General features: G+C 41.9%; 1 protein-coding gene across 2 annotated transcripts in view; it reads left to right on the top strand.

The window, feature by feature from the left end:
* Window positions 1–12551, top strand: part of CAPN6 (calpain 6) — a 55647-nt gene that overhangs the window by 23849 nt on the left and 19247 nt on the right. For both annotated transcript variants that reach the window (XM_009810261.2, XM_059824405.1), the window contains exons 2-4: window positions 8123–8254; window positions 8730–8938; window positions 9326–9518. In XM_009810261.2, the coding sequence (XP_009808563.2) occupies window positions 8123–8254; window positions 8730–8938; window positions 9326–9518 (534 nt within the window). The remainder of the gene's footprint in view (window positions 1–8122; window positions 8255–8729; window positions 8939–9325; window positions 9519–12551) is intronic.

The following is a 12551-nucleotide window of genomic DNA, read 5'->3' as shown; positions in this document are numbered from 1 at the left end:
CTTATTCCTGCTGGTGGGCAGCTCATCCAACAAAAGCTCTTTTGATGTCTATGCTCACAGTAGTAAGTGTTGACTATCATCCAGCCTCAAGTAATGTATCTATTACATCTACCTGTTTTTCATGGAGCACCACCATCTCAAAATCACAGTAAATTCTTGTAAAAGCATTTTAAAAGAAAACTTTGGGCTGGTGGCCCCAAAATGGTGTATTTTCTGATGGAAAACAATTACTTTTTTCAAGAAATTGAAATACATACATTTTTAGCCAAATAAAATGATGCTTTGATTAAATTATTCTCCCCAAATTATGTCAGACTTGTAGTAGCTTTGGAATAGCAGACAATGAAGTTCCATAGAGGTTGCAATCACTGATAAATGAGATGTGGAGGAAACAAGATATTCCAGAAAAGGTGGTAACATTAACCAACCAAAAGTGGTCTCAGGCTGCTCAGCGTCTGTGTTCACTAAACCAACAATAATCTTTGGCAGACTTTAACTTCAGATCACCAGTTAATACTTTTTTAAAATTTCGGATAAAATAACCTCTAAACCAGTTATATTCTAGGTTTTAACCTGTGCTACTTTGGATGCATTTCCTATAACTAGCTGGGCCTGCTTTTGTGATGTGTATTACTAGGTTTATTTGGTGAGATCCTCATCAAAGACTCAAAGGATAACATTTTGGGTAGCAACTGTTTAAAAGCTATGGGCCCATTCTGAACTGTTACCTTGATTTATATGATCAACAGAGAGACAGGCCTCTCTCCAGTGTTATCACACTATGAGGGAGGTGGCAAGGTAATGAATGTAAATTGCCCTTTGAAAGAACTCCTGTTCTGGTTACAGGGGAGTTTAGACACGTAGCTGAGAGAACATGACCGTTTCCTGAGGTGAATCCGGTCCTAAGGATGGCATCTCTGCTGCTCATGAGGAAAAGTAACACAAATTGTAGTACTGAATTTAGAGAAGGGGACTGGTACTAGGGGAAGAAGGCAGGAGACAAAGGCTGTTGTCTGGTAAGTTCCCTGAGAAAGAAATGTTATCCTCAAACAAGGCAGCTTTTCTCTAAAAACAAAGTATTATGAATGAGCTGCAGTTCTGTAGAACATTGATCTAAAGCATCATAAACTAAGATAGTGCTGCAAGAGATGGCATGATAAGAGGGTCCTTGGAGAACGGAAAGTCTTTCATTGTAGTCTTGAGTGATTTCTGGGATGAAATGGCAGAGGACTCTAAGAGCTTCAGTAAACACTTTGTTACTGAGGTTCAGGAGGAGGTCAGCCCTACGGCACATCATTTGTCCCCTTTCCAGCAACTGTCAGCATTCTGGATGAGAGCAGCTCTAGCGCTCTAAGGGTCAGGTGAAATCTAGAGGCAGCCAAGATACACACCACGTTGCCCAATGTTTGGGTTTTTTCCTTCCAAAACATTGGTTCAAATCCTCCCCAAATACATGTGTCCCATAGGCAGGGCAAGGCTGAAACCCATGGCCTTCACCGAGTATTAGTCACCACTAGCCCTAAGCTGAAGACGGAAAAAAGGAACGCTATAAAAATGTCTGTGATGCATTTGGTTTTGTAACAGGATTTATTGGAGAGGGAGGAGGGGAAAGAAGCATTTCTCAATCCCCAAATAACTGAGCTTCCTTTTACACAAGGCTGGAGCAAACTGGCATGCTCTTCCCTTTGCATATGTACGGTTGGGTTTCTTTTTAAGCATTGTTGGGCATTCTCTTGTCCTCAGGAACTGATGTTGCTGGACAACGGGCATGAAGTTTACAGAGGAATTACACACCCTGAGCTCAGGGTGGACAGAGAGAAACCTGAGGGCTAACTCTTCCTTTTCTTGATTTAAATGGCGTAACAGCACTGATGATAAAGTCACTTCCTGACCTCAGCGAGAGCTGTTTCAGTCAGGGTCATAGCTGGCCCTGGTTTTCTTTTGATGGAGGTTTCTCTGAGAACTGTCCTCTGAAGGGTTAGAGCTCTACCACTGGGCGTGATTGTAACTTAAGACTTCTCTTTTTTCACTCCATAGGTGGAGTTTTTGCAGGCATAACAAGGTTGCAAAAGGCTTTTTGCATGCATTGGAATATCTAGCACAGTTGGACTCAGTTATTTTTCATTTTAGAGTTAACTGCAATTGCCTTGGCAAACTGCCTGATCTGGAGAGGGTTTCTATAAACATGCCAGCCCAGCTGGGATTTAGTATAGGATAGACAGTCTCTTCTACCTCTTCAGCTACACAACCTCAAAATAAGTGCTGCCTTTGCTACCTTCCTTTAGATGAGGTTGGTTCATGGTTAGCTGTAGCCAAAGCTGAATTTTTGCATCCATACTCAGAAAGAATTGCCCTTCCCCTTGCTTCCCTACACTGACCTCACTCTCTACAGGATTTGACTCAGTATGATATGAGGATGGGAGAAGCGAAGAAAATGGAAAGAATTCTCAGCTCTGACATAGTTCAAACTGCTTTGCTTTAAAAAAAATTAAGGGAATGGTGTACTGGGCTTAAGTAGATCAGTCTGACAGAATCAAGGGAAGTGCCTGTCTCCGTAGGTTTTGTGGGCAAGCAAAGGTAGATTATTTTTTACATTAGGGCTGGGTTCTTTAAAGGGTGCTGAAGAAAGTAAGCTCTAAATGCTACTGAATCCTTTGAAAAATCTTAGTTGCAAACATCATGATTGCTTTTTTTCTTCTTCCCTTTCCCTGAATCTCTGTTCTTCTGTCTGAGCCAGCTGACAGACCCTAATCCATTAAAAAATAATCTTTCCCTTTTCTCAGACATCAGAGATCTTTCATAATGTTTTTCACTGCAGCTTCAGTTAACGTCTGTGAAGACACATAACTAGTTAATTAACACTTTGACTTTCTTTCTCCCTATCTATAACCAATATTGCATATTTTTTAGTTCATGGATATTGGTAATACTTATGCCAAGAGATGCACCTTCAGAGCTAAGGGGAAATTTTTCCTTTAGCTAAATTAGTCTAAGATTCAAAGTAGCCACAGCAACCTGAATTTAATGCACACAGTTAATCAGTTATCTCCTGTACTTTTCTGTGGTGCTTCTGGTCTCAAATAAAACCCACTTTTTTTTTTTTTTTTTTTTTTTTGGGGGGGGGTCATGACAGAGCAACATACAAAGCATTTCATAACTCCAATGAAATGGGTGTCTGTTGGGTGTCTGTTGTCTCCCATGGTTCACATTGTTTTGAAATTTCCTAAGGGAGATACGCTGTACCACAGAAAAGTTAAGTTGCCATCTTTCATATTTGTACTACAGTCCAAACATTTTTATATCTCAGTGAAATTCCTGACTGCAATTTATCAGACCTAGGCAAATGACTGTTAGTCTGATGTCATAGGTTGTATTATAAAAATCTATTGTGTCAGATACACTAATATGTACCAGCTTCATTTCCTTCCAGCATACGGTGGGAAAGATCTTGTGGCTAAGAGAGGAGCAGTAGATCTGATATAGTTTGACTTTCATAAGACTTCGGCAATATCTGATATGTCTCTCTAAAGTATGAAAATTTGGATGAATTCAAACTTCTGTAATGGTGATGCATAGCTGATGAAATAAATGACTTGGAGCACTCTCAAGCTGGCGTTGCATCGATGGAGTCCTACAGAAATCTCCCTTAGTCTGGTACTCTTCAGTATTTTCATTACTACTTGGATGAGGGTCTAGAAAGGCATGTATGGGAATGCTGTAGGACAGAGACTAGGATAGGATTGCAAGCCAGTTGACAGGGTTGAGAATTCAAACTGATCTTGATGTCTTGGGAAAATAGTGTGGAATAAACAGGATGGAATTCAGCATCACTTCATCAATGCAACCAAGTAGAGTGCTTTGGTATTAAGTGACTTCATGGCTCAGTTAGGGAGAAAGAACGACTAGGTAGCAAGCCCATAGAATAGGATCAGAGGGTGGATCACAGCCTGAACCCAAGTTAAATATGTGAAGTTCAAGTGAAAAAGACAAAACATGGCACCCCAGTTTCAGTAAGCAAGAGCATCGAGCTCTGCTCAGCACTGCTAAAGCCTCATTTGGAGCATCGTGTCTGGATTTCGGCACCACACTTCACCAGCCCTACAAAACATGAAGAATCAGTTATTAAGACTAGAGAAGAGAGACTTGTTAGAGGTTTGTAGATTATATGAGGGGTGGCTGTAGAAAGGAAAGGTAACTGACTGTTCTCTCCGTTCACAGAAGTCTTGGGCTTGTAGAACAGCTCACCAGTGCACTTCTTTGCTGACCAGTGGAGGAAGCATGTGGACTTTCCCTCACAGGCTGTCTTAAATTCAGGTTAGAGAAGCTTCAGTCACAAGCAGGTTAGGGATAGCCAACTTGGACACTAGGCAAGTGTTGGGACTGACTAACCTGTCAAGGTCTCTCCCACTCTTATTTCCTGTGATCCCACGCTAACCTAGTTTCTCATCTCCAGAACTGCTCAGTGTTCTCCCAGTCTGCTTGTTAACCAGTTCATTTACTTGTTCTGTTACAAAGACATGAACCAATTAAAATCAGAAAGAGGGGTTTGTGAGCCACTTAATTTCTCACAGCATCAGTGGCTGAGTAACAATAAATGTCAGATATTTCAAGCCTATGCAGTACAGCAGGGATAGGAGGTGACACGAACAGACTTCTGTCATGCAAATGAAAGTCTGGTATGAAAATAAGAGCATCAGGGTTTTCAGCAGAACCATGAGCCCCTGTAACCTCTTACCTCACTTTCAGACTCTGTACAGCCAAATTACAGTTCTGCAGATGCTGTTTATTTTATTATGCATGTGCGTAAGGGGAGAACTGGGGAGAGCTCTGCATCTTGGATGGTGGAATGCTCCCTGTGGGCATAAATAATACAACAACTGATTTTATTAGCGGTGTTATATCAGAAATAGTGTGGCTATTATACATTAATGATGTATATAATAAGAGCCAGTAACCTCCTTTAAGCTTTTTCTTGGAAATGTGAAGATATTTCTCTTTTTTACAGCACAGATGATGCAGGCTGATCCTGAGAAAAGGCATTAGGGTTAAACCACTACATTTGCAAAGGAGGTACTCCTAGTGGAACTCAGAACCCAAGTGCTTAGGGGCTTAGGTTGCAAGGGAGAGAGGGCAGCAGGTGTCCTGAAATACCTGGGCCACATCTCACATCAGTCTTTCTTCCTTGTAATTCCTCTGATGATAGTTGGCTTGGTCCTCAACTATCCTAAATTATCACTGCTGGGACCATTATTGGAAAAGTGGGCGTTTTTTAATTTTTTTTTTTTTACATGCTTGGGGCAACTAAAAATGCTTAAAGATCCTCATAAGGACTGCAGAATAATATATTTAAATAGCACATTTCCAACTGTGTTTGGGGAATTGTGGCTTAGAGAGCTAATGCCATCTCAAAAGTATTCCTTAGAATTTGCTATACTGCATAAGTGGTGAAAGGCAAAAAGCCCAGAAGAGAGCAAACAGCTGAAATTAGCTATAGTTTGCACCTGAGTATTATTGTGCCTCTCACCTGAGGCACACAGTGACGGTCATCATAGAAGCTGTTATAATGGCTGTAATTAACGACAAGAGAAACAGAGGTCATGTCATTTTCTCACACTGTTCTTTAGCCTCAGAAGTCCGGGGCTCCTAGGCAGTTTAATAAGAAAGGGTTTATCAAGCAGGATCCTGAAGAATTTAGTGGCTATGGTGCAATCAGGGAGGTGTTGTTTCTAAGTTCTGCTGTTCCTGTTTGCTTTGGACTCCAAATGCTAATCTGTAAGTTTTGGCAGTTGACACATGCTGCGCTCTGTTTTTCCTCTGAGGACTGTGTGAGATGCAAGACGCACTTCAATTAAAAAATGACAGTTTAGTGCGGTTATTTTTAGCAAAGCAAACCAAATAAGAGAAGATATTTGTAATATATGGTAGTGTTTAATTTCTTTCAAAACCAATGAAAGTTTTGGCTTCCTCTAGTGACAGACAAGTTTGGACAATTTTAACCCTGAAGGCTCAATTTATCCCTTGTTTATTATGCTAACAAAATAAAATTTTGAAAGGAAAAACAAACTAGAAATTATTACTGCCAGAGATGCATGGAAATGGGATAGGAAACTTGAGTCTACCCAAGCTGGGTTTGGAATGTGTGCTACCACCGTGAAGGCCAAGTAGTCAACTGATGTCAACCCCTGCAACGGGCAACTGGGTTGATTTATACCGGCTGAAGTACTAGCTCGAAGTTTCTGTTGCCATTCTATATCAGAGCATCCAGGCAGATTGAATTAATCTATCGATGATGCAGTTGAGTATCTTGTACACGGTCAGTTTTCCTCATAGGCACCATTTTGTTATTCAGAATTTTATTAAGGCCTGTTAATAAGCTTTGAAACTTCTCTAAGTGAAGACACATGTAAGAAATACTGACAGAAGAACAGTGTCATGTAATGATCAGTCACTTGTTTCCCAAAAGGCATTTAAAATTTCTACCAATTGTTATTTAATGAGAAAATTTTCATGCCAAAAATATTATTTTCTTAAAGAAAACAGCAGCAGCTGCATACATTACATACCATGAGCTGACTTCAGGCTGCCATCTGCTAAACCAGCCCAGGCAAACAGGCTTTCAGCTGAGCACTGAGGTGGTTCTTTTCTCTGAAAATAAGTTCATCTGGCACTGATTAGTCACAGTCCCATCAAAGGGCAGACTGAGTGGTTTTAACATGCCCGTGGTGTGTAGCCAGGCTTGGATTGCAATCTTGGTATTTGGGGATCATCATCGATAATTATCAAAGGGCAGTGAGAATCCATGAGGTGAGGAGCACAGCTCCTTATTCTGCTGCTGATAACAAACTGGAAAGACTGCAGTAAATTTGGAGTCTCCAGCCATTTTGAGGTGAGAGGGAGTTACTTAGTCTGCATTTCTAATGGCTGGATATAAGATCATTTCCTTCCCACAGTGTTGAAATTTAGGGTTATTCTTATACTGTGAAAGAGCAGAATTTCTTACCACTGTCTGCTCTTCCATCCTCTCAACCAGTCAGGAAAAGCAATGATTCACAGGAGAGTGTCATGAGCAATCACTGGGCTGAAACAAGTAGGTTCTGTATCAGTTACGGGACAGCCAGCTTACCTGTTTTCTGAAGTCTTGCTTGGGAGGTTCTCTCTGGGACCGTGAGGCCACATACATATCCGTTCAGCAGAACACCATCTACCAGGGATTTCTTGGTAACAAACATGGTACTACTGCAAAATGTACCCCTGTGGCTTTCCCATGTTCAGTGATATTTATAGGTGCTCTTTTTATTGCCTGGGTCTGCAGCCTGTGAAGACAGAGCAAGGGGAAAGCTAGTGGGGAGCAGGGAGACGTCACAGGAAGAGCCAACTGTGCTTTGGTGAGAATCTGCATGTAAATAGAGGTGGTGCCAGGAAAGCAATGGGAGAGGAGGAATGAGTGGTTCTAATAAGAGCCACTTATGAGACCCAGCAAAATGAGAAAGATGAGATAAATGAGAAAGATGAGACCCAGAGAATGAGAGGCGTATTTCACAGACGTGTATTCTCTGCCTTCTTTGGTGCTGGGAAGCAGGGGTCATTGCAGCAACTCATGCTGTTGGTGGAGGAGGGTTTCCAGTATGTCAGCCAAGGGAATGGCAGTGAAGGAAGAGGAGCTTAGAGTTCTGGTGGCAGTAGCATCACTTCCTGCTGCTTTTCTTGATGGTTTTTTTTTTTTGTCAAAGCCTTTCCCTGTAATGCTTCCCCCTTCTCCTTTCACTTACTTTCAGTTCATTAACTGTCCCAATGCCAAATAAATCTTCCAAATGTTGAATTCATTCCAGTCCTCAAAGACCACCTTCAGCTGAGGGCAGAACTAGGAACTCTGGCAAAAAAAAACTGGCCAGTCCTGGTGTTTAGATAAGGCAACACAATCTATTTGTAATGACTTAAATAATCCTGTACACCCTGACTCTCAAATACAGACAGTGCCAGAGGGCTTTTGAACTTCCTGGTACAGAAACTCCATGCTTCAATGGGAATGCGATGCAGAACAAGCGTGGTGAGGACTAGCTGGAAGGATGCTGTGATCATTTCTGGAGTGGAGTCCCCAGTAATCGCTGGTTTGCTTTGTTAGGACCTCTGTGAAGACCCCCGCCTGTTTGTGAATGGAATCAGCTCCCATGACTTACACCAAGGCACCCTGGGGAACTGCTGGTTTGTGGCTGCATGCTCCTGCTTGGCTCTGAGGAAGAGCCTCTGGCAGCAGGTAGGTGATCAACGTGTTTGGTGCTTGAATTAAAGCTAATAAACTATGGTTGTCTCCCTGCCTATTGGCCAATGTTCTTCCCTCAAGGACTAATGTGCCTCTGATGAGTGGTGAATTTTGGTGGATTCAAATCTTCCCTTTCTCTAGAAGTTCATTTCTCATGTTACGAGACCTCTCCACTCCACAGTCCCATTGAGCACCAAAGAAAAGGTATAGCAAAGCCAGAGAGTGCAATAGGTTCTGTTTGTCTTTCTCTGCAGATCAATTTGAATTTTACTTTCCTAAAAGATTCTTTGAAGTAGGACTATATCTGACTTTGTACAAAATTCACCCTCTCTTTTCACTGCTTCATCTATTTAAGGTCAACTGCTCATGAAGCTGAATACCAGCATAGTGCATGCTCCAGGGCAGTCTGCCCTCTGAATAAATCTTAACATAGTGCATTTGGTGAACTTTCCCTTGCATGGTTTCTCAGGTGATTCCAGACTTCAACGAACAAGAATGGGACCCTAAAAACCCAGAGAAATATGCTGGGATTTTCCGTTTCCGTTTCTGGTGCTTTGGAGAATGGACAGAGGTGGTTGTTGATGATCTGCTGCCAACAATGGACGGGAAGTTGATCTACTGCCATTCCAATGTGAAAAATGAATTCTGGAGTGCATTATTGGAGAAAGCTTATGCAAAGTATGAGCTAGTTCGTTGTCCTTTTCGTCCTCAGTGCTGTCCCTTCTATCTGTTTGTTTTGTCTTTCAACTCTATCATATTTTCCATAGGTTTTAGGTTTGCTGCTAGTGGAAAACCTAAAAAAGATTGAAAACTCCTCCTTTAACCTGCATGGAGGAGGTGAATCATAAAAGGGTGCATGCACTCTACTTCAGCAGCCCAAAGCCTTAAGGATCATTACACTCCTTCCCTAGAAACCCAGCAAAGGTTTATCTGCAATCTGCTGTTTTGTTTTGTTCTGTTTTGGTTTTTCCTTGGTGAGACACAAATATATTACCTACCTTCAAGCCAAATTAGAGCACTTCTAACAGCCACTTGGTGACTGAGAATGTTCTGTGTTACCTCCAGGCTGGCTGGATCTTATGAAGCCCTAGACGGAGGCAGCGCTGCAGATGCAATTGTGGATTTCACTGGAGCAGTGGCAGAATCTATTGATTTGGTACAGGGCAAATATGGTGAGATTATTTCTGAGCAGATGAAGCTGTTTGAAGACTTGCTGAAAGTGCATAAAAGAGGCGGGTTGATCAGCTGTTTCATTACGGTATGTATAGAGAGCTGGATTTTAAGAGTTAATGTCAATGAAAAAAATCTGGAAAAAATACCATTATTAGTATAAGTATATTGAGTATGTCCTTCATTTGTATGCTTTAGATAAGCTTCATATGGAAAAAGCTAGAAAGTCAGCAGTGCTGTCAGCCAAGTACAACTCCATGAGCCGCTAAATACTGTCACAAACCCACAAAGCCATTTGTGCTGCCACTTTACTGTGGATCTGGAATGCTATTCTTTCTGAATGGTCACAGTTGTGTATTGACCCAAGGTTAATCCACCTAGAATGCCCTATTTTACAGGCCAGATGGCAGTGTTCAATTTCTTTATTTCTTACAGAAATCTGTTTACAGAAAACAGTTCTGCTGGCACTGAGCTGCTGAGACTTCTTGACTTTGGTTGTGATGACGCAGTCGTGTCGTCAGTCTAAGACTGGAGCTAGGCTGAAAGGCTGAGCTCACTTGGTTATTCAGGTAGTACTGTTTGTTAATAAGACTCCCCATTAGAATTAACAAGTAAAACTTGCCCACACTGGCTAATGTGAGGCAGCTAACTCAGGTGCCTACGTTAGGAGGCCATGACCCTGAAGTTCACTTAGTCAGTAGAGGGGATGGCTTCCTCAAGGGTGATACTGGGTTGCCTTCTGTGGAAGCTCTACCTCCCTCCATTCACTTGAGGTACTAGAAGGCACACAAGTAGCAGCTCCCAAAGGGTGCTACGTACTTCACAAACCACAGTCAGGCAAGGGCCTTGCACAGCCCCTTGCCATAGGAGGGAAACCAGTGACAACTAGGCTTAACTCGCCTTCTATCAAAGTCTGCAATGACAGGCCATGACCAGGTAGCACTGAAATGCTCACCTTGTCTGTAGCTGTTATTGCACGTGGAGGGCTAACAAACTGCTGTGGTACCTGAATATTTCCTAAAAGATTGCTTTTAAATTATTTTTAAAGTGCAGCCTGCAGGAAAGGGATTAATTCTCCAGAAGTTGCACGGTTGGCACCTAGGTGCACTTCAGCATCTTACTCCCATGCCCTCTGCTTCCAATTTAAGACCTTAGCTAAGGCTAATCTTATGTGGGCTTAGTTAAATCACTTAAACGCTTTGCTTTAATTTCCCTGTCTGTGAAACGAAAATCATATTACTGTAGCACTTAACTATTTCATACCTGTAGTGTAAACTGGTGGACCCCCAAGTGCTGGTTCATTCAGAAATTCTTGAGAGTATCATGGTAGTTGTACAGCTGTCTAGAACAACAGAAATTCAGCCATGTTTGGAGATGCCTGAGAACATTATCTGTTTAGCTGGCCCTGGCCATGCACTGCCCTGCACCAGTGCCATGGTACCAAAGAGGAGCAGGTGGTACCTTCTGGGAGATGAATTTGAGAACTCAGCTGGGGTAGAACAGGAGTCCTGAACTGTCCCTCCCAGCAACATCAGGCAACAGCTCAGAAACAAATTCTTCTAGGTCTTTGGTGTTTGTTTTACCTTTTTCACATGGTCTGAATTTTTATTGAGAAAGAATTTCATCTGGTTTGCTCAGACCAGGCTGGTAGACCAGACTTCCTGGTGTGAATTGTTGTAAACGTTGTTTCTGGGATGATAGGTTGCTCCCAAATGCTAAGACAGTTCAGTTGCTTAATAGGGATCTGGTGAGGAAATAGGCTAAGTACAGGGAGCTGTATTTTAAAAAGCAATTAATTACAGTTGTAATGCTTTCACTTCTTCCTGGCATTATATTTCTGCCTGTCAAGTTAAACACAGATGCTTCTTAAGTTTGATTACACAGAGGCTGTTCCTATTGGTTTGGCTTGACTCGTCTGCATTTATCACTTTCTGATAGATGTATTATACACACAATGAAGCTTGCTGGGTATAGAATATTTAGTACTCAAGTTGCTTCATTGCTGACTTACAAACGCGTCATCATTTTCCTTGGATTACAAATAGCCCTGAGCTTCACCATTTAGAAATTTGAACAGACAGTAGATGTTTAAATATCTCATTTAAATAAATAAATAAGTGTCTTCAGAATGAGGTGGAAAAGGCAGCCCAGCAGTAAGAAGCCTGGGGGATAATAAAAGCAGCAGGAGAGGTTACAGACTCCCGTGCTGCCAAGGACTCTTGTTTGCTTTTAGTTGTGAAAAATGCAAGTGAAAGTGTTACATTGGAGAAAGCCCAAACCCATTGGAAATGTCAGCCAGTCTTGGTGTAACACATGAGCTGATTCTTTAGGAGCTGTTGTTGGTGAAAGGCAAAGAGGTCTTGGCGAGAGTCTCATAGTTGCCAGACCATCTGTCAGTTCCAAATTGATATAAATTTCTCTTTTCCCTTTTTTTTTTTTTCTGATTTCTAATCTTTGGGGACTGAACACTGTTGTATCAGTGCAACACCTGCCTCAGGAGAAGGACCCTGTCTGTTCAGACCAGAGAAATTTTGAAATGGGTAAAAATAGCTGAGAAAGTACTATGTGCATTTCATAACCTAATAAGTCCATCTCTCTCCACCAGAGCAAAGGCTTGCTTGATCACTGAGCTCTTAATTAGGTTATTACAAGTTTACATGCAGGGATCTGCACTGAGTCAAATCTTCCTTCCTTGCTGTCCAAGGGAGTGAGCGTCCTAAGGCCCAATGGGTTATAGCCCAATATAGGTGAGAGAGACTCTGGATATGGCTCAGTGCAAAGATGTCCATGCTGGCTCCAGCAAGGGTGTGATGAATCCAGAGGCATGACCATTTGCATTGTTTCTGGCTCAGAAGAAGGGTTATAGCACTGGCACAGCTTTACTTTTTTCCACTGTCCTGCCTGGTACGTGTTGCTCAGAAGTAGCATTGTACTGGCTTTGTAAAGGGCCCGTCATTCAGAGCAACTGCAGCATCTTTGTATGATACTGCTTTTCTGGTTTTAGATGTACTTAGGAGATTTTGATCTGGATGCATTAAATAAAATTGTGGTCCTTTTCAGAGCTTGACAATTTTTAGGTATTCTTAGATCAGCATCTGATCAGGCCTAGGTCATCCAGCAG

Source organism: Gavia stellata, chromosome 14, assembly GCF_030936135.1.
Source record: "Gavia stellata isolate bGavSte3 chromosome 14, bGavSte3.hap2, whole genome shotgun sequence".
Lineage (NCBI taxonomy): Eukaryota > Metazoa > Chordata > Aves > Gaviiformes > Gaviidae > Gavia > Gavia stellata.
Note: the sequence above shows the minus strand (reverse complement) of the source record. Positions and strands in the feature narration are given on the sequence as shown.